General features: G+C 38.8%; 1 protein-coding gene across 7 annotated transcripts in view; it reads left to right on the forward strand.

The window, feature by feature from the left end:
- RBFOX1 (RNA binding fox-1 homolog 1) overlaps positions 1–23,664 on the forward strand; it is a gene marked incomplete at its 5' end in the record, with an annotated part of 1,027,042 nt that overhangs the window by 965,838 nt on the left and 37,540 nt on the right. For all 7 annotated transcript variants that reach the window (XM_081338329.1, XM_081338327.1, XM_081338331.1 and 4 more), the window contains one exon: positions 15,373–15,437. In XM_081338329.1, coding sequence (XP_081194455.1) covers positions 15,373–15,437 — 65 coding nt within the window. The remainder of the gene's footprint in view (positions 1–15,372; positions 15,438–23,664) is intronic.

Genomic DNA, 23,664 nt, shown 5'->3' on the forward strand with positions numbered 1-23,664 from the left:
TATATTGATGTAACCTATATTACATCAAATAGCAGTTTGGTTTTGAGTTATACTGTAACTCTCTCACAACTGAACACTCCATCAATTTGTTGTTGTTAGTTGCGAAGTCGTGTCCGACCCATTGCGACCCTATGGACAATGTTCCTCCAGTCTTTCCTGTCCTCTACCATCTTCTGGAGTCCATCTAAGCTCATGCCTACTGCTTCAGTAACTCCATCCAGCCACCTCATTCTCTGTCGTCCCCTTCTTCTATTGCCCTCAATCTTTCCCAGCATTAGGCTCTTCTCCAGTGAGTCCTTCCTCCTCATTAGGTGGCCAAAGTATTTGAGTTTTAGCTTCAGGATCTGGCCTTCTAAAGAGCAGTCAGGGCTGATCTCCTCTAGGACTGACCGGTTTGATCGTCTTGCAGTCCAAGGGACTCGCAGGAGTCTTCTCCAGCACCAGAGTTCAAAGGCCTCAATTCTTTTGCGCTCAGCCTTTCTTATGGTCCAACTTTCACTGCCATACATTGCAACTGGGAAGACCATAGCCTTGACTATACGCACTTTTGTTGACAGGGTGATGTCTCTGCTTTTTAGTGTGCTGTCTAGATTTGCCATGGCTTTCCTCCCGAGGAGCAAGCGTCTTTTAATTTCTTGGCTGCAGTCCCCATCTGCAGTGATCTTGGAGCCCAGGAAAATAAAATCTGTCACTACCTCCATTTTTTCCGCATCTATTTGCCAGTAATTGAGAGGGCCGGATGCCATGATCTTGGTTTTCTTAATGTTAAGTTTCAACCCAACTTTTGCACTCTCCTTCTTCACTCGCAACAAGAGGCCCTGTAGTTCTGCTTCGCTTTCTGCCATTAGAGTGGTATCATCTGCATATCTTAGGTTGTTGATATTTCTTCCAGCAATCTTAATTCCAACTTTTGATTCATCTAGCCCTGCCTTTCTCATGATGTGCTCTGCATATAAGTTAAATAGGCAAGGCGACAGTATACAGCCTTGCCGGACTCCTTTCCCAATTCTGAACCAATCAGTGGTTCTGTGTCCAGTTCTCACTGTTGCTTCTTGGCCCGCATATAGGTTTCTCAAGAGACAAATAAGATGTTCTGGTACTCCCATCTCTTTAAGGACTTGCCAGAGTTTGTTATGATCCACACAATCAAAGGCTTTAGCATAGTCAATGAAGCAGAAGTAGATGTTTTTCTGGAACTCTAGCTTTCTCCATGATCCAGCGTATGTTGGCAATTTGATCTCTAGTTCCTCTGCCTCTTTGAAATCCTGCCTGTACTTCTGGTAGTTCTCTTTTTTTTATTAAAGAGTTTTACAAAAACAAAATTTTACAATATATCCCCAAATCCCCCCCACCCCAAACCCGCCCACTTCCACCCCCACTTCCCAGAGCTAAATACAGGATTATGGTTATAATAATCATATTCTAAATAAAAATTATGCATAATATACAATTAACCAAATTCATAATGTGCTTTAATTCCCCTTTAACATAACTACATACAAAGTACCAATAACAATATCCCACTAAAATCTACTCATAAGCTAAATGGAACTTTTTAGTCCCATATTTATTCTGAATATAATCTATCCATCTCCTCCAAACTGAAATATATCTTTCCTGTGAATGATCTTTCAAATAAGCAGAAATCTTAGACATTTCTGCAAGATTCAAAACTTTAAACACCCATTCTTCTACAGTAGGCAAACTATCCTTCTTCCAATATTGTCCCACCAGTAACCGTGCTGCTGTTATCATATTCAACATCAAATTGGTTTCTTTAACATCACAATCTACAACAATACCCAATAAAAACAATTGTGGAGAAAACTTTATATTTCTCTTAAAAATCTTTTGAATGTTCCACCAAATTTTAATCCAAAAAGCTTTTATATTTCTACAAGTCCACCACATATGAAAATAAGTGGCTTCTAAACTACCACATCTCCAACATTTGGACTGTAAATTAGGATACATGTTAGACAACTTCTTGGGATCCAGATGCCATCTATAAAACATTTTATAAAAATTTTCTCTTAAGTTTTGAGCCTGAGTAAATTTAACATTTCTGACCCAAATTATCTCCCAAGTGTCCAACGAAATTGGTTCCTGAATATTTTGTGCCCACTTTATCATACAATCTTTAACTAATTCCGTTTCCGAATCCAATTCAATTAAAGCATTATATATCCTCTTTATATGTGCACAATTTAAATCTCTAATTTGTCTTACTAAATTTTGATCTGTAATTGTGATGCCAACCTTTTGGTCTAACTTCCACCTAGCTTTCAATTGGGTATATTGAAACCAAGAGTAACTTATGTTTTCTTGTCTTAACTCATCTAATGATTTATGTTGCCAATCATTCCCTTGCAATCTAAGTAGTTCCTTATAAGAAACCATATCCAAACTCACTCCCATAGATACGCCCTCTATCGCGTGTCCAGGAATTTCCCAAATCGGTATTTTATAATTTAACTTATAATAATACTTTTTCCAGACACGCAATAAAGCACTTCTAAGAATATGGGATTTAAAAGCCCTGTCCACTTTCTTATCGTAAAGCAAATATGCATGCCATCCATATACCAAATCCCATCCCTCAAGACGAAGTATTCTCTTATTAGTTAAATTAAGCCAATCACTAACCCACGTCAAGGCAACCGCATCATAATACAATTTCAAATTCGGCGCCTTGAGTCCCCCTCTTTCCCTAGCATCTTGTAAAATCTTAAATTTAACTCTTGGTTTTTTCCCCGCCCAAATAAATTTATTAATACCCTTCTGCCATTGATCAAGGTTGTCATCCTTTTTCAATATAGGTATCATTTGAAACAAAAAGAGAAACTTTGGCAGAACATTCATTTTAACAACTGCAATTCTTCCCAGTAGTGATAATTGCAATTTTTTCCAATTATTTAAATCCCTTTGTACCTTCAACCATAGTGTTTCATAATTATTCTTATACAATTTTACATTTGAAGCTGCAATATATACTCCTAAATATTTAACCTTTTTCACTATTTCAAAACCTGTTAATTTAGATAACATATCCCTTTCACTCATAGATAAATTCTTAGATAATATCTTAGTCTTATTACTATTCACCTTGAACCCAGAAACCTTACCATACTGAGTTATAATTTCCATCAAGTCTATAACCGACTGTAACGGTTGAGATAATGTCACAACCAAGTCATCAGCAAAAGCTCTTAATCTATAATCATTCTGTTTTATTTTAATTCCCTTTATCATAGAGGACTCTCAAATTTTAATTAATAAAATCTCTAATGTTAAAACAAACAATAATGGTGATAGGGGGCATCCCTGTCTTGTACCTTTTTCAATTTTAAAAGTCTCTGTTAGCCCCCCATTAACTATAATTTGTGCAGTTTGTTGTTGATATATAGCTTTAATAGCATGTAAAAAACCTTCTCCAAAATTCATCTTCTTAGCAACTCTCAATAAAAATTGCCAATTCAATTGGTCAAAGGCTTTCTCTGCATCCAAAAATATCAATGCTGTGTAGACTTGGTTGTTCTTATCCAAATATTCAAGCAAGTTTACAATTTGTCTTACATTATATTTCATATACCTCCCAGATATAAATCCCGATTGATCACTATGAATCATTTGTTTCAAAACTTGCATTAATCTATTAGCCAATACTTTAGCAAAAATCTTATAATCTGTATTTAAAAGCGATATAGGTCTATAATTTTTAGGTTGAGTAAGGTCTTGATCCTCCTTTGGAATCAATGATACAAAAGCTGTCCTCCATGATGGAGGAACTGCACCTCCAGTCTGAATTTCATTACACAAAATCTTTAAGGGTTCAATCATTTCGAGCAACAACTTTTTATAGTAAATTGCTGTTAATCCATCTGTTCCCAGAGCCTTGCCCAATTTCAACTGTTTAATAGCTAAAGAAATTTCTTCTGATGTAATTGGGCAATTCATCTCAAGTTGTTGTTCTTTTGAGAGTCTCGGAAAATGAGCTCCCTGTAAATACTTGTCTATATCTAAAGCTTGTATATTTTCTTTAGAATATAATTTCGAATAAAAATCTAAAAAACTCCTCTTAATCAAATTTTGTTGGTAGACTTGTTTTCCTTTATATTCTATTTTATCTATAGTACATGATTTCTGTTTCTTCCTTAATTGATAAGCCAACAATCTACCAGGCTTATTAGTGTTACAAAAAGTATTGTGTTTAGCATAGCGCAAAATAGTTGCTACTTGATCAGCCAGTAGCATGTTAAATTGTTCTTTCAATAAATGTATTGAGATCCTTAAATTATTATCCAATGGATTCAAAATAAGCTTTTTCTCCTTAGATTTAATCTCTTCCTCAATATCTAAACGTTTTTGCATTTGCTTACGCCTGTAAGCATTGTTCATATAAATCAAAACCCCTCTCATATAAGCTTTACTAGCATCCCAAACCATTTCCATCAATGTACCTTTACGCATATTTTCATATGTTCTCTACATTTCTGCAAGAACAAGTCATTTGTCCACATACTGCTGGAGTCTAGCTTGTAGGATTTTAAGCATAACTTTACTAGCATGAGAAATGAGTGCAATGGTGCAATAGTTTGAACATTTTTTGGCACTGCCTTTCTTTGGAATTGGAATGTAAACTGATCTTTTCCAATCCTGTGGCCACTGTTGAGTTTTCCAAATTTGCTGGCAAATTGAGTGTAGCACTTTTACTGCATCGTCTTTTAAGATTTTGAATAGCTCAGCTGGAATACTGTCACCTCCACTAGCTTTGTTGTTGCTCAGCTTTTCTAAGGCCCACTTCACTTCACATTCTAGGATGTCTGGCTCAAGGTCAGTGACCACCTCATTGTGATTATCAGGGACGTTAAGCTCATTCTTGTATAGTTCTTCTGTGTAATTTTGCCATCTCTTCTTAATCTCTTCTGCCTCTGTTAGGTCCCTGCCATTTTGGTCCTTTATCATGCCCATTTTTGCATTGAACGTTCCCTTCATCTCTACAATTTTCTTGAAAAGATCTCTGGTCCTCCCTATTCTATTGTTTTCTTCTATTTCTTTGCACTGTTCATTTAAGAAGACATTCTTATCTCTTCTAGCTATTCTCTGGAATTCTGCATTCAATTGGGCGTATCTTTCTTTTTCTCCCTTGCCTTTCGCTTCCCTCCTTTCCTCCGCTATTTGCAAAGCTTCCTCAGACAGCCATTTTGCTTTCTTCCATTTCATGGTTTTGGTTGCTACCTGTTGTACAATGTTGTGAACCTCTGTCCATAGTTCTTCAGGCACCCTGTCTATCAGATCTAATTCCTTAAATCTATTTGTCACCACTACTGTATATTCAACAGGGATATGATTTAATTCATACCTGACTGGCCTAGTGCTTTTCCCTACTTTCTTCAGTTTAAGCCTAAACTTTGCAACGAGAAGCTCATGGTCTGATCCACAGTCAGCTCCTGGTCTTGTTTTTACTGACTGTATAGAGCTTCTCCATCTTTGGCTGCAGAGCATATAGTCAATCTGATTTCTGTGTTGACCGTCTGGTGATGTCCATGTGTAGAGCCGTCTCTTGGGTTGTTGGAAAAGAGTGTTTGCTATGACCATCGTATTCTCTTGACAAAATTCTATCAGCCTGTGCCCTGCTTCATTTTGTACTCCAAGGCCAAACTTGCCTGTTATTCCGGTTATCTTTTGGCTTCCTACTTTAGCATTCCAATCCCCCATGATGATAAGGACATCATTTTTTGGTGTTAGTTCTATAAGGTGCTGTAGGGCTTCATAGAACCGGTCAATTTCATCCTTTTCAGCACCGGTGGTTGGGGCATAGACTTGGACTACTGTGATATTGAATGGTTTGCCTTGGATTCGAACTGAGATCATTCTGTCATTTTGAGGATTGTATCCCAGTATTGCTTTTCCTACTCTTTTATTGACTATGAAGGCTACTCCATTTCTTCTGAGGGATTCTTGCCTGCAGTAGTATACCTGATGGTCATCTGAATTAAATTCACCCATTCCTGTCCATTTTAGTTCGCTGATACCTAAGATGTCGATGTTCAATCTTGTCATCTCTTGTTTGACCACGTCCAGCTTGCCTTGATTCATAGATCTTACATTCCAGGTTCCTATGGAGAAAAAATCTTTACAGCATCGGACTTTCCTTTCACCACCAGACATATCCACAGCTGAGCGTCCTTTCGGCTTTGGCCCAGTCGCTTCATTCTTTCTGGCGCTACTAGTACTAGCCCTCTGCTCTTCCTCAGTAGCATATTGGACGCCTTCCGACCTGAGGGGCTCATCTTCCAGCGTCATATCGTTTTGCCTTTTGGTACTGTCCATAGGGTTTTCATGGCAAAGATACTGGAGTGGGTTGCCATTTCCTTCTCCAGTGGATCACGTTTTGTCAGAACTCTCGGCTATGACCTGTCCGTCTTGGGTGGCCCTGCACGGCATAGCTCATAGCTTCATTGAATTACGCAAGCCCCTTTGCCACGACAAGGCAGTAATCCATGAAGGGGGGCAGTAATCCATGAAGTAATCCATCAATACTCATCCCTAAATAAAAGTTGAGCCTCAGAAGTTCCAACAAAATTTCAACTAAAGTTCTTTCAAAAGGGATGAGAATTTTGGAAACAATCTCCTAGATGCATATGGTGTTCAACATGGATTTAATGGTTTGTGTGGCAAAGGATGGATGTGAATTTTCATTATACAGTCCCCTCTCTGCTCCCTTTCATTAAACCTGAAGAGAAAGCATCAGCAGGAAACTCCTTGGGAGATGAGGTAGATTCAGCAGCTATGTTCATGCCACAGTTAATGTTCCTGAGAAATGGCTGGATAATTTCTGTTTCAGCTAAAAAAAATCCAAGGAAGTATCAACAATATTTCGCTACTTCTAAATTTGGTGAAGTGTTTTGAAAGGCCATTGGTGCAATTTTATATCTAAAGAATGTTCAAATGATCCCTCTTGTGAAGGAAGGTAGATCTGGCAGGGATCAATACACTATTAAGAGTTTCAGAAAAAATGATTCAGTTCTGAGACAGAAGAAAATGTGAGATGGAACTTAAACTGGCCCTGGGATTGAGAAGGGGCCAAGTGAAACGCTAAGGGAAACTTTTGGAAAATATATGTTTCATATACATATGAAAAAGAAACTCACAATAACCCAACCTCAATTTAGAATAACAGAGCTGTGGAAGGAACCCTGGAGATCTTCTAACCCCCTGCTCAAACATTCTGTACAAATGTCTGTCCAATCTCTTCTTAAACATTTCCAGTGATAGAGCATACACAACCTCTGAAGGAAAGCAATTCCACTGTTAGGAAATTTCTCAGTTCTAGACTGGATCTCTCCTTGATAAGTTTCCATCCATTATTCCTTGTTCTACCTTCAGATGCTTTGGAGAATAGGTCAATCCTCCCTTCCTTATGGCAGCCCCTCAAATATTGCAATACTGCTATTGTGTCATCCCTAGTCCTTCTTTTCACAAGAGTAGACCTTCTCTAGCTTATTTTATTTATCTACTTATTTATCTACTTATTTAGTTTTCTATAAAAAGGAATGCAGATAATCGCTGCCAATCTTTTAAGACGCTGCCATTTGACTCTACTACTATTATGAGTATTCCTAAAAGCTTTGTGTGCAGCAGGGAATGGGAGAATAGTAAGAACAAACAAGCTAATCCTGCTCCAATTCTGGAATGAGTTTTAAAGAGGCTTCCTGGTTCAATTGGATCTTAATTTCAGCGCTTAAGTTAACAGCAAAATCAAGGGCCTGGAGGGAGGTCCATCTCAAGCAAAGCCCACCGATTTCTCCTTTCCTCCCATTAACTCTCGGTTAAATGATGGGATCACCTTTCAAATCCCAATGGAGAATGAGATGGGCAAGTTCTAATTGGAATGTAAATGTTGTTTGTCTTATCTATGGAGACCCAGTTCTAGTTGTTAATTGGCATGCAGGGAGATCATTTGGAAATGGTTGAGATAACATTGTGGTCTGTTGAACAGGAAGTATGGCTGTTTTCACAGTTTGATCATCAACGCATCACTGCACACCATTCCTCCCCAACATGTAAGCGCATCTGTGTCTTGGCTTTGCTTTGCTTAATTGAACAGCTTAACTTGTCACATACAAGTAAATGTTAATTCTGGGCATGGAGGAATTGTTTATTATGGGAATGTCCCATAACCCAGTAAAAAATTGGATTTAAAACATATTTCAGCTAGGATTCTGTAGATTTCCTTATCCAACTTACCTCATATTTTTGACTTAGAATCAAAAGCAATTTCCTCTGCCCTAAATAGAAGGACATTTCAGTGACCAGTAACAAGCTATTATATGTTTTTAAAATAACGCAACATAGAATAACAGAGTTGGAAGGGAAATTGTAGATCATCTAATCCAACCTCCTGGAAGGAACCTTGGAGGTCTTCTAGTCCAGCCCCCTGCTCAAGCAGGAGAACCTATACCATCTTAGACAAGTGACTGTCCAATCTCTTCTTGAAAGCCTCCAGTGATGGAGCACCCACAACTTCTGAAGGCAAGCCATTTCACTGTTAATTGTTCTCACTGTCTGGAAACTTCATCTTAGTTCTAGGTTTCTTCTCTCCTTGGTTAGTTTCCATCCATTGCTTCTTGTCCTGCCTTCAGGTGCTTTGGAGAATAGTTTGACCCCCTTATCTTTGTGACAATCCCTCAAATATTGGAACTCTACAATCATATCTCCCCTAGTCCTTCTTTTCACTAGACTAGACATAGAGTAGACATATACTTCATCATTAACTTTTTTTCTTTTGCACACACAAATGAACATCCACAAACAACATGTTAGTTCCTTTTTGGGGTAAGCTGTGTTATGCATACTACAGGGGAAAATACACACCAGGAAAACATAAAGCCATACAAGTATTTAGGCACTATTAAGCTTCATTTCTCTAATTACATTTTCTGTAATTTACATTCAGAAGCCATTATTATTAAACAATTTTTGTAATGACACAAATTAACAGATCACAAATTAAACTACACCATTACAATATCTCCAAATTAATGCAGATCCTCATAATTTTCCTATTGCTGTATGCTTACAAAACTCAAGTGCATCACAGACAGGTTCATTGTAACTTTTAAAAATAGAAAGCAACATTTCTGTGGCCTTATTGCAACGGTGTTCTTTTACACTAAAACATGCTTTGCTTAATGAGATGATAAGCATATAAATTTAATAGCTAGCTAGTTAGCTATCTAGCTATCTAGCTAAGATAGATAGATAGATAGATAGATAGATAGATAGATAGATAGATAGATAGATAGATAGATAGATAGATAGATAGATAGATAGATAGACATACAGATAGACAGACAAACAGACTTTCAAGAGTTTTTAAAGCTATAGTAGTTCCCTCAACTGGAAAGAATATTCAGAGTATTTGTTCCAACCTGGTGCTTTTGGATGAGTTGGACTAGAGATTGTTTTCAGTCATATTTACTTATCGTCACAAAAGAACAGTTCTGAACTCTCAAAACAGTAGCATATGCCCCATTTTCAACTTTCCTCTTATTTTCTCATGTTCTTTGATGGCTATATTCTAGGGCTAAATCCATATTTTAATGGTTAAGTGAGACTGTTCATCACCCTATGGAGATAATGCTACATGGGTAGGTTCATATATTCTGCTAAAAACATTTGTGCATTTTGTTTATTTGTATCCTGCCCTTATTATTTTTACAAATAAGGCAGTGAACATATCCAATACACCTTCCTCCTTTTATTTTCTCCATGCAACAACCCTGGGTTGGGCGGAGAGAAAGTGACTGGCCCACAGTTATCCATCTGGCTTTCATGCCTAAGATGGGAGTAGAACTCCCTGTCTCCTGGTGATTGGCCCACAGTCATCCAGCTGGCTTTCATGGCTAAGGCAGGACTAGAACTCTCAGTCTCCTGGTGATTGGTCCAAAGTCATCCAGGAGGCTTTCATGCCTAAGGGGGGACTAGAACTCCCTGTCTCCTGGTGATTGGCCAAAGTCATCCAGGAGGCTTTCATGGCTAAAGCAGGACTTGAACTCATAGTCTCTTGCTTTTTAGCCTGGTGCCTTAACCACTAGACCAAACTGGCTCTCAAAAACCACATTCTTTGCACAAGGAGTAAGTCAGGATTCTCACGAATCCTACAGAAGTGTGAATCTCTGTAGTTTGCTTGTCTTTTCTTGTTTGTTTGTCATACTCAGACCATTTCGGCCTCAGTTCCATATCAATTGAAGAAGCATACAGATATAAAAAAAAATCTTTATTAAATCTCAAGTTCTTTCAGTATGCATGCCTGCAAGATAATCTGAGTGATTGCTCCCTTAGCATGCTTTAAGTAGTATATTATATCATTTTTGATGTCCCCACTGGAAAAGCCAATAGAATTATTGTTCTTTCAAAGAATAAGGTGATTATCTAGTTCATAGCAACCAAAATTTGTAGGTTTGAAGGCAGGGATGTCTACAGGGGATATTCAAGCAGTGGCTCTAACTCTGGTTGTTATTTTACCTATTATTTTACTTCCTAACAGTGAGGACATTTAACCAGTGGAACTTGCCTTCAGACATTGTGGTTGCTTCATCACTCAAGGTTTTTAAGACTAGTCTGGACAGCCACCTGTCTGAAATGATACAGGGACTCCTGCTTGAGGTCCTTTCCAGCTCTATTCTGATTATTACCTGGTCCGGGGATACTCCCTGCTTGATGATCTGGAACTATTGGGTAGCTAAATATCCACTTCATTTGTGTCCCTTTTTCAAGTATCTCCTTTTCTACAATACCCACCAACCTGCTGCCTTAAAAAAAAAAGTTTTGTTTTTACTTGAAGCATCTTCCACATTTTATTCCATGGCAGACACTTCTCTGCACATGGTTGAGTTGCCCCATCACTCTCGTACGATTTATTGTTACCCCAATGCACAAGAACAGAGACACCTAGTGCCTACATTCCTCTCCACCTCTTTCCCTTATGCCAAAAATTAGATTTTTCAGCCAGAAGTGTCCATAAGGTATAGTAAAAAAAATGTCAAGATGAGAGGTCTAATGGCACCATCAAAGTTCTGCTTGCTATTTATGTGCATCGTGAAATTTTTTTAAAAAAACACAAGCTGATTGTCAGTTATGCCATCACGGACACCCCATCTTGACATTTTTTTAACCAAACCCAGCAGACATCTGTGCTTTTGTTTCATACCTTTGAATGTCCTTCCAGACTTACTTTTTCATATATATATTCAGAGTAAATCATTGTTGGGGTTAGAGAAATCTTCTTCCCTATTCTTCTCCCAAGGATGTTTGCTTTCTACACGAGCATTTTTGAATTAGAGTTTTCCATTATGGACGTCTCCATATCCATTCTGAAATAGCACAAGTGAGATAGAAGGTTTTCATCTCACTGAGGACTGGTTTCTAACAGTGATCCATTAATCCCAACATGTAGGAGATTTCTAGAACTTTTACAAGCCATAATTTAACTCTAACAGGTTTAAATCCAAAATTAAAGAGCACTCCTAACTAAATTATAGCTTTATTTGTTCCCCAGACTGCCCCAACAATACTGTCGGCAGTAAAATTGAGTATCACTGCCAGAGTTTCCAGTGTGCATGACACAAACATAGCACTAGTCTGTAAATCTTGAAGCATGTGGCTATTTTCAAATTTGCTATTTTTTTATTCATTTATTAGACTGATAGTCACAACTTCATCATGATTATAATCAAATGCCAAGGTTGTTCTGCTGTTTGGGGTAGGTTTCTGTTTGAGGAGCAAAATTTAATTTGATTTGCAGAATCCTAATTAGTAGCAGCCTTCATTATGTATTTATGTCATGCCAGAAGCTGAGCATGTTACCAGATACACAGTGAAATAGTACTGTGTAGGTAAAAGAAAAATATAACAACTAATTAGAGTCAAATTGTCCCATAACATGAATGTTACAAACCCACTTTCACAACTGAAAATCTAATTGGCAGAATAAATTCCACTAACTGCCACATAAATAACATGCAAATCAAAAATCAACAACTGACATAATCATCCCACATCCATTAACTTCCACAAATGGTAAAAGGCACCCTAAAATAGGAGGAGACCTTCCAGCAGAATATTGTAAGGCACTGTTTCTTGAACATGGTAAGTTTAAGACCTGTGGACCTCAACCCCCAGAATTCCCCAGCCAGCATGGTTGGCTGGGGACTTCTGGGAGTTGAGATCCACACATCTTAAACTTGCCTAGTTTGCTTTTTTTTAAAAAAAAATCTGTCATAGGAACTATATTTAGCATGCTTTTATGTGGTAGTAGCAGTAATGGATCTTTCAAAGATGGTCAACTACACAAAACTGGGAACAGATCTCAAAATGAAATTGTCATAGTCCTTGCAAAATGGAACCAAAAGGACACCCCAGTTATTTACCTTCAAAGGCACAAGTGTTCAATTTACAAAGCCACCAAAGTTCTGCCATACTGGAGCTTGAATCCACCTGGAAAAAAATATTACTGGGAAATTTCACTTCTATGCTCTTTGGCCAACTGAATTTTGAAAGAAGGGATTCTAGACAAGAGAAGGCCAATTGGACAGGGCAGCTTGTGCTCATGATGTGTTCATTATCAACCAGCTTCCAAGTACAAATTGGCCGCTTAGCTGGACAAGAACAGTTTCAGAATTCAGAAGCACTTCATCCTTGGCTTGTTTTAATGCTCCCCCTGCATCAGTTTTGCTCCTGTGATGCAGGTGCAGTAGAAACCACAGCCTGTTTTGCATTTTGCTGCCAGTTCCACAGGGACACCGATTTGCAAGTGATCTCTCCTCTCCTCTCTAAATGCATAGGGCATTCTGATTTATTTTGCTCACATTACCTATTAGATAAAAAAGACAATTCTGTTATCCTTAAATGTTGCCAAGCTTTGTGTGTAAACTCCCCTCTGCCTCCAGCTGTAATAGAAGCTCATAGTTATGCTAATGGCTTTGCTCTGTTTTGTTATATGGTCTCTTCCTTCTTGGTCTATGACTGTCATAAAGTCTTATCTATCCCCACCTTACTAGGATGGCAACTACCAAAGTTGTATTTTATTTGTTTTTCCCCACTAGTATCACAAGTGAAAGCAGAATAAAAAATGCAGGGCCAAGAACAGGAATGAAAACTGGTTTGATTTCCTAACTTAGACCAACATTTGTGTTGTGATGATGGCTATTTAAATTCATGCATCGGGGCTGCTACCTCTGTGATATGTTATTCCCCATTGCACCTCTTGACCTCAAAATTTTTCCTTCTGCTTTGTAAGAGCGCATTGAGAGAGGTGAATAAGAACGCTGAGTTTCACAGGAATGAAGAGCAGAAAATAGCTATTTTATAAGGACTTTGATTTCTAGAAGGTAAATTGGCAAGTTAGAACTCTACCGGAAGATCTGAAGCTTGAATGGTGAAAAAAGTAAGGTTCTACATTTAGGCAAGAAAAACCAAATGTACAGGTATAGTATGGGGGTATCTTGCTCAATAGTAGTTACTGTGAGAGGGATCTCAGAGTCCTAGTGGACAATCACTTAAATATGAGCCAGCAGTGTGCTGCAGCTGCCAAAAAAGCCAACACAGTGCTAAGGCTGCATTAACAGAAGGATAGAATCAAGATCATGTGAAGTATTACCATCTTACAATGCTTTGGTAAGGCCACACTTGGAATACTGCATCCAGTTTTGGTCACCACGATGTAAAAAAGATGTTGAGACTCTGGAAACAGTACAGAGAAGAGCAACAAAGATGATTAGGGGACTGGAGGCTAAAACATATTAGGAACAGCTGCTGGAATTGGGTACGTCTAGTTTAATGAAGAGAAGGACTAGGGGTGACATGGTAGCAGTGTTCTAATATCTCAGAGTTTGCCACAAAGAGGGAGTCAAGCTATTCTCCAAAGCGCCCGAAGGCAGGACAAGAAGCAACAGATGGAAACTAATCAAGGAGAGAAGCAACCTAGAATTAAGGAGAAACTTTCTGACAGTTAGAACAATTAACCAGTGGAACAACCTGCCTCCAGAAGCTGTGAATACTCCAACACTGGAAGTTTTTAAGAAGAGACTGGACAGCCATTTGTCTGAAATGGTATAGGATTTCCTGCCTGAGCAGGGGGTTGGACTAGATGACCTCCATGTCCCTTCCACCTTTACTATTATGATTATGAAGGACCCATATTCAAGTCTCCACTGGAGGAAGAAGACCACCTGATAACTTTTTTGACTAGCTGAGAAGAGTCCCTGGGGTCAGCAAAGAAGGGAAAAGAACTTTGCTTGCTTCAGGATGCTCAATTATTTGAAACCATGATTACATTCTGACTTACTGATTGCAATTGTGGTCAAAAAGTGATGTTGGATCCCTGGTTTGATTGCATCTTCCTACTGATTTGTTTCTATCTACCATCCAAACACCAAACCAACCTATTGAAATGTAGGCAAATCAACTGTAAACAGGAGCAGCTAGGAACAAAGCAAAAGCCAGACACAGTATTGACCAAATCAACCTTTGCTTCTCCTCAAGACAGATTTGACTTGTTAAAGAACCCATGGTTTAAACAAACCATAGCTTAGCATGAAGCTCATATTGCTGTAGCTAGACCACTGGCCAGATCACTGAATTCCCAACGCATTCCTGAAGCATGATTTGTTTTAACTATGGCTTGTTGCCTTAACTACAATTGGTTTGGTCTTTGCAACATGCTAAACCATTAACCATGACATAGTCACATTGGCCTTACATCTCTTTTCTCTGCTTTCTTGTCAATATATCTAAGCCTTTTAAAAGACATTTGGAATCCTCCCAATTAGGAAATCTACTTCCCTAAAATCTTTGGAGTTCCTGCCTGAGGAAACTACCCATAGCTTTCTTCAGCAAATTGTCTTTCCTTTCAAGCCCCACCTCCAATGTTGCCATCCTCATGGAGGCCTCCTAGTCATTCAGCTGTTGTATCAGTAAACCTGCATTTCCAAAGACACCATTGGGGAACCCCTCCAGCAGAACATCCCAAAGGTGCTTTTCAAAAGGAAATTGGACTTTTTTTTTTTCTTCTTAAAAATGTTTTGATTCTCATCCATTCATTTTGGAGGTCAGAACTGAAGAAGCTTCTTGAATGAGAAGGGAAACATTAAAAAAAATAAGAAAGTCCAGTTGTCTTTTGAAACACACTTTTGCGAAAACCATGACCTGGATGATTGACAGTCTCCATAGACATCTCTCCAGCAGATCATGAAAAACCTAAAATGGCTTATTTTTTGTAAAGGTAGGGCACATGGGGGGGGGGTAAGGAGGTTGCATTTTTCCTGCTCTCTGAATTTCTCATCTGATTATGAAAACTTTGTGTTGCAGGGGGGATACGCTGCCTATCGGTATGCCCAACCTACTACTGCTACCGCCACAGCCTACAGTGATAGGTAAGTTTTTCTTTTGTACTGAATAGATCCTTGACCTGGGAAGCACAGCACCACTTGGATCTGCCTTGGCTTTTGTGTCACCAGGGTCTTTCCTTGCTCCGTGCACAGCAAGAGCTTCTAGACTTGAAATCCATGAATAGCTATGACTAAGATTTGACAGTTCTTCTCCAGTGAGGTAGCCTCTGTCTGCTCAACATCTGGGCCCATCATTATGATAAACGGCATCCCACTCACATGGAGGGTACCAACTGAGGGAAGTGGAACTCACCTATTCATCTGTCAGGGCAAAGTCAGCATGCAAACTATACTTTCTAGGGGGGGGGGAAGAGAGAACTATTTGCAAAAATACACCCATCGAGACATGTTCCCCAAAGCAGTACGTTAGGGAAATGGGTATGCAGGAACAGTAGAGGGTACGTGAAAATGCATGTGCATTTCCCTGTGGCTTTTGAAAATATTTACAAGCAAGCATGAAAATTAGATGAAACAAACAGAGGATAAGAAAAGTGAAAAGCGAAGACTCCTATCCCTCCTCTCTTCTATAGTCTTATTCCCACAACACATTTAAACCCTTAAGCCACTGAATCAAGTCTGTGTATCAGAAGCAAGATGTACACCTAAATAAGTGTGCATAGCATTAATGCTGTAACAGTGTAAGCCTGTTTGTGCTCTATTCAAAAGTAATTTTTAAGTGTCTCAGTTACTGAGGAGTAAAACTCACCTCTCACTCCTCTGAGTAAACATATCTAAGATTGTCCTGTAAACAGAACGTGCTTAAGCTGGGTCCTGAATTAACTCCTTTCTGAATGCTACAATGCACTTAACCATTAATTTTTAAAAAATCCAGCTGAATTGAATAAGACATGAAGCCATAGAGGAACTTAAACCAAAGTTAACAGTAACCATCTACCTTCAGCTTATTGCAAAAATGCAACAGCTGGGGTGTTCATCCACTAGGAAAAATGTCTGCAAACAGAGTTATTGATTTCATCAGATGAATTAAATCTATTCTTCAGTGTCTCCCTTTGCAAACCCTGGAGTTTTTCTCTTCTGCCTATTAGCTGGAAATTAACAAGAACAGGAACATCACAGCATCAATGAATAGCCATTATAGTATTTTCAAAAGTCCCAAATTAAATAATAGTTAAAATGTTTCTAAAATTGTAGCTGAAATTTCATGGGATTGTAAAATCTGGTGAGATCTGGTTATTAGTCTTGCAAATGACATTGGGGAAAAAAATCTAACATCTTGGAGGCAAGGTTGCTGAATTCTTGAGATATAGACATTAAAAAAATGAAGTATCTGATGCACAGAATATTTTCAATCTACACCTTGTATCCTTAATACCAAACCCATTAGACAAGAATAATAGTTTTCTCCAGTTACAATTAAATCTGCATTCAGCAATCAAGAAGGAGAGAAAGAAAGATATGGGAGAAAAAGATTTGAATGTTAGCTCAGAGAGGGTGGGGTTTTTTTGTTTTTTTGTTTTTTTGCATTTCCCTCACAAGACCAGGCAAGGTGATTAGAACAAGAATCAAATTCCAGAGTTGTAGATGGAGAATATTTTCAAGAAGCTTTATTCCATTTTGAGGAAGAAACAAAAAAAAAGAGCCTCTAAAGGTGAAACAGGCCTTGGGATGGGCACCTAGATTCTCAAAGTGCTGTTCATGGATCTGTTTCTTAAGAGAAATATATATATACCGTATATATTTATATATGTGGAACAATGAATGTTAAAGCTCTGCATGCTGTGTTGCCTTCCTAATGTGCTTATCATGTTCTGGCAGTGAAGACACACACACACACACACACACACAAAACATGTTTGATGAATAAAACAAATTTGCATGAGCTGGCTGAGGCATGCTGGGTTCTGACAGGTAAGCAAGTTAAACTGTTTGTTTTGTTTTCCCGGATGTCCGGATTCTTAGACGTGTCACTTGGGTTCTGCTGTTTGTGCCTGATGTGCAGATGGAGTTAGGCTTGGTTTTCTTTTCTTTTTCTTTCTTTCTTTTCTTTTCTTTTTTCTTTTTTGGTGTGTGTTTCCTCTTGAGGAAAATGGATGGTAATGAAGCACCACTCGACAACTCACATTACATTTCCACAAAGGTGTGTCGTTGAGCATGGGGGTCGCTACGAGTACTTTCCTCTGTGAGCTTGCAAGGCTGAGAAGATTGCTGGGTCGACAAGAGCAAACTTCCCCAAGAGGTCTCACCATTACTTAGAGACTAAGCAGACAAATCAACTAGGAATGTTTCAATGTGGGGGATCGGGTGTTAGCAAATGTCCTCCAGGTTCTCTCTCTTAAGGGGCTCTGCAGAAAGAAAGGAGGACCGCATTGTGGCTGGTTACATCAAGGGGCATTCTTCAACTTGGTTAAATTAAGAACAATGTGCAGGAAAGCACCAAACAGGTTGCTAATGGGTTCATTTCAGAGCATAGGGAAAACATAACTTTATGGAGATGACATGAGATTTTGATGCAGCCAATAGTAGAAGATGGCCTATATCTACAAAGTTATAAAACTGTGGAGTGTGTACACATTTAGGACATGGAGTATAAGCCACAACTGTGCATTCTTTCTTTGCGTACCCCTGGTGGGCTCTCCAGCAAAGGATTGTTTGATCAACTTGTTGGTTGATCAAGTGATGGAAGCTGAGCAAATTCATCTTTATCTCTTTTAGGTCCACCAAGCAATCTGAGCAAGAAACATCCAAATTAGAGCTCCTAGGCAAGGCATGACAAAAACATGTTCAGCTGGAATATCGTAGTAGATAGAAATATACATGCGATAGCGGGTGTGCAGTTGGGGAAGGAGGTTATGCTACTAGTAGTTTCTGACGAGAAAGAAAAGGCCCTTGTCTCTGCTTCTGCAAGGCATAGGGCAAGGCATAATTCATAAAGCACAAATGTTTGGCAGCCATCAGCACCCACTACCCTAACCTAACTTCCCAAAGACCAAGATACCATTCCAGATTAATTCTACAAAAAAACAAAAACAAATTTGCAGGCTCTGGGGAGATAATGAGAAATGGCTATAAATAATATCTTTGTGGAGCTCCAGTCTGCTACCAAACTGTCTATGCAAACTACAAGGATTTCTAGTATAGTGAAGTGAAAAATGGGGAGGGGGGAAGACTTGTGAAGGTAGCATCTAAACTTTGGTCCAGTTGTCATGATTTAGCCTTTTTAGATGCTTTCAGCTGGACAGTGGAGTCTTCATTTATATACTGTGAATGAGGCATTCCTTGGATTGCAGAACAGAATGCATTGGAGAAGAGACAGGCAGTGTTCTTGGGGCTGGCTTTGGGGAGAGCAGGCACATCCACTTGGTAAAATGCAATAGCTTCTACAATCAAACTAATTTGATCCAAAGATTTCCACTCAATCCTAGGAAGATCTGTCCCAGGGTCAAGAGTAAGAGTGAACCTTCTCAGATTTGCCTTCCCGTTTCTCCTCAAGCTACCATTCAAGGTGAATTTGGAATAGGGATGTGCAAAATGCTACAAGTAGATAAGGAAGTCAACAAAATGCGATGTTTTGAGTCCGTTCCAGTGTGCAAAAGCAGATGTCAGTTGCCCACAATGATAGGATTTTCTGAGCCCTTCAGTGGTCCATCCTTGAGTATTTCACCAGCACTCATTCTTTAAAATGATCTTGTAGACAAAGCTTCTTGTTCTTGCCTTTGCTTAGAAAGAAGAAGGCAGCTGCTCCCACCTCCTGTGCCAAAGTATTGTGTGTAACTCAATAGCATAGCAAGAATCCTGTTGGCACAAATTCACAGGGGCCTTGGCATTCATAATATTACTCTCTTGATTTTCTAATCCTACCTTTTCAGTTTTCTGTGTTGTTTAATTTGTGTACAAGATCCCAAGAAAACCCATTTTCAGATCCCAATCTTATTTGTTTGTATATTCCAGCATTCTTTGAAGCAACCTGCTTGGGATACTAGCCTTGTTCAGTCAATTGTCCATGTATACATCAATCCAGGAAAAACAATGATCTCTCCACACAATGTCTCAGCAGAGTCATTATGTTTTCATCATGATTATCTGCAGCAGGGAGGGGTGGGATTGCAGAGATATGTGCAAACTTCTGGTTCACCCTCATATAATGTACTTATAACGTCCTTCTGCTATTGACCAAGGTTGTACAAGTGTCATGCTGCAGACTAGAGTAATGCTATACAGACATTACTTTGATGTCCCTCAAGTTGACCTAGACCTTTTCTTGCCTAAGGAGGACTTTCCCAATCTCTCTTTGGAGAACACTCGATCATAAGTTCTCATTCTTAGCAAAACATTTTTGAACATTTTATCAGAATCTAAGAATTCCTGAGATGTATTAGAGATGTATTATTTCTGAAGGGGAACCATCTTACAATGGATTTTAAATATTGGTGAGGTTGCTAGCACTAAGCCTGGGCAGTTCAGCCATTAATTAATTTTCCCAATCCCTTTGTCAGAGAAGTTCTACTGATCAGGATCTCCAGATGCATATGTCTTCTGCTATAATGCTATTGACATTCTGTCCCAAGTATTACATTGTCCACATCTTTCCATATGGACATAATTTAGAGCATGAGTGAAGGACAAAGGACCTCTAGATGCTGTTGGTTTTCAACCCCTAGCATGGTTTACACTCAGTAGTGGGATTCAAATATGTGAACAACTGGTTCTCTGTGTGGATGCCTCTTCTGGAAGTCCATTCTGGGCCCGGGCAACAAAAAATTAGCTACCAGTTCTGCCAAAGTGGTGCAAACCGGCTGAATCCCACCACTGCTTACAGTGCTATGCGGCACTGAAGCTTGATGTAGGCACACAAAACCTGGAACTGCATTTAATAGTATTTACATTTTCCCATTTAATGAGTTTACTTCACTTCTGAGAATCTGGCTGACAACACAATGAAATATTGTCAGAGCCAGCCGAATCAGGTAATTAACAATGCAAGAGTTGCTTCCTCTATTTTTGAATTATAAATTATCCCTGGCATGCTAAACATTCAAATTTTCTCTTTATGTATAATTAGAATCACATTAATATCAGTCATTTACATAATCATAGGTACTTTAAATGGATTTAGTTCATTTGAGTATTATTTGGTGGTGGGGGGTGTATTTGAATGTGTATATCCCCAGCAGAATCAAGATTTCTTTTTTTATGGCTAGTTGCAAATCCATTAAAATTTCCTTTCCTTTTTCTCTGTCTAGAGGAAATTCTAAAACTACTTTAAATAACCTAAGTAAAGAATACTATACAACACAACAATTTATGCAAACATTGATTCTTCAAATTATATTTTAGTTGCTAAGAAACTCTGTTTATCAAATTTCTACTATATTTCACCATTCAAATGAAGATTACTGCATTCCTTGAGGATGTTGATCCCTTCTAAATCCCTCCAACACTGGAGGTTTTAAGAAGAGACTGGACAACTATTTGTCTGAAATGGTATAGGTTCTGCTGGTTGAGCAGGGGGCTGGACTAGAAGACCTCCAGGGTCCCTTCCAGCACTTTTCTATTCTGTATTCTGTACTAAATAGTAAAATGTGGCAAAAAAATCCTTTCTTCCCAATTAACCCTTCCTTTCATGTCCTTTGCTGTGAGTTTACAGTATCTAACAGTAATTATTTCTCCAGCCATCTCTTACCATTTAATAATGTTTTTTTTATTACAAATATATGTTGTAATAAAATTGTATTACAAATACAACATATTGTTAAATCTTCCAGAATTGTGTGCATATGTACCTAAATCATAAGATACAAACAGCAATTGATAAATCATAATATAACACTAGGAGAAGGTAGTAGGAAAGATGAGAGATGAGAAAGATGACAAAATGACAAGGATAATAGCAACCTTATGACATGGATAAATAGCTTTAGGTATAGGACAGTGCTGTGGAAATTAGGTGTTTAGCAGAGTGATGGCCTGGGAGAAAAAACGTCCAAAATGTGAAGGGTCAGTAGATATTTTCTCAGCCTTCTTTCTGGTTTGTGCAGTAAGAGGGCTGAGGAAATATCTACAGATCCCTCACATCCCAGACATTAAATTCTGGAGGAAATAATAAGGTGAAAAAAAATCTTTAAAACATATGTTGTGGCTGGAGTACAATTGAGTATCAGTTTATGGCAACATTCTAACATAATTTTTTAAATGAGACAGAGCAGAGTCTGATAGGATGCAGAGGTTTTATATAAGGAAACAGGAGATTCCATGTGAAAATGTGGGGTTTTGAAGTGAATGAAGCATAGAATAATGACAGGTTACTATTATGCCTTGCAGTATCCATCTGTCATACTCATATTGCTGAATTCAAAATTTGAATAAGTTTGACCAACCACAAAAAGAATTAAGTGGCTCTTAATGCAAAAAGAGGCATTCCCAGTATGGAATAAGATGTGTAGTGGACGATGTAACACAGTCATAAAAATAACTATTTCTTGAACACTCAAAAATTAAGTAACATATATACATATATTTAATTTGCAAGCTCTGTCATACCTCTTCACCTCCCCCCAGAAAATGAAGTAATGGAGGAGTAAATTGGATGAATAGCAGATCTGGAGTAAGAATTATGACTTGCTATTCCAATGTCATTTTGGATATGAAAAACAGTTGTGTCTGATTTTCACACACTTCAAACCTCTTTGCGCATATGGTATTTAAAGGGAAAAAAATGTCGGCACCATAGAAAGTGGCTTACTTGTAATCTTCCTTTTGAGGAACCATGGGATTTGAACCTTCCCACAAGTGAGGAATATGATTAGAGAACTTTTAGTAGTCTCCATCATTGTCCCTTTCTTGAGGGCCCTAAGAGGAAGAGAGATCCTGTCATTCTCTGCTACAGCATCCACAAATAAGCACAAACTGGAAACACACATCTTTGCAATCAACTCATTTTAGGAAAGAGAATGAGAAAAGAAATGAATGTGTGAGATGCTGTAGGGGAAGGAATGGCAGAAACCTGGGGGCAGAGTTAAAAGAGGATCAGCCTAGAATCTCTAGATAGTCACCAGCAGGCTAGGTCCAACCCCCTTGAATTCTGTTCACCCTTATCTAACTCCCAGCAGATGCTACCTCTTAGTTGAAAAGATGTTGAGACTCTGGAAAGAGTGCAGTAAAGAGCAACAAAGATGATTAGGGGTCAGGAGGCTAAAACCTGAACAGTTGCAGGATTGACCATGGGTGACATGGTAGCAATCTTCCAATATATAAGGGGCTGCCATAAAGAAGAGGGGGTATCAACCTACTTTCCAAAGCACCAGAAGGCAAGAGAATGGATGGAAACTAATCAAAGAGAGAAGGAATCTAGAACTAAGGGAAAATTTCCTAACAGTGAAAACAATTAACCAGTGGAAGGGCTTGTCTTCAGAAGTTGTGGGTGCTCCTTCACTGGAGGCTTTTAAGAAGAGACTGTCTGTCCCATTTGTCTGAAAAGGTCAAGGGTCTCCTGCTTGAGCCAGGAGGTCCCTTCCAGCTCTGTGGTTAAGACTCCTGAGTGTAGGTAGATTAGCAATAAATCAACTGAATGGGACCTTCATTTGTGGACCTGATCTTTTGTGCAGGACAGATGCCTCCAGGGAGGGAGAAAGTCTGGCCAAACTTTCAAGTGATGCTCCTCAAGATGTAGGGCTAATCTCTGCATGGCATTGGGGTGTAATGTGATGTCATTGCATGGTTACTTGATGTGTTGATAATGTCTGTAACACTGTGTCTAGATTTTGACAGATCCATCCCATTGACTTGGGGAATGGCTTGCGTGAACTGACCCCAAAGGTGGGCTTCTGTCATGTGGACTGGCTACTATCATCCCTCTCCCTGTTTTATGACCTGATCCATTGCATCTTGGAAGATAGTAAGAGAATGTCAACAGTAAAAATAGAAGGGATTAAGACCGGGTTATCTGTGATGTCTCACAATCAAGCCTCTGTCTTGGAAGATAAGGGATCTCCCCATGTAGGCTGATTTCACAGAATGGAGAATTTGTGCAGCTCCCAATTCCCATCCACCCCAAAAATTCTCTGAGCCCAAAAAACCTGATGTGTCCAGGCATTTATGCATTTACATCACATGCTATCGCATAGTATGAAATGGATATAATTAATATCAACTTCTGAAAGCCACATGCTTTTTTCCCACCCATTGTAGAGTTGCAGCATTAACACAATATTCTGGTTATTGTATGGTTATCAAGACTTGATGGAGCTGAAAGCAG

This window comes from Vipera berus (assembly GCF_964194415.1).
Source record: "Vipera berus genome assembly, chromosome: 13".
Taxonomy (NCBI): Eukaryota; Metazoa; Chordata; class Lepidosauria; order Squamata; family Viperidae; genus Vipera; species Vipera berus.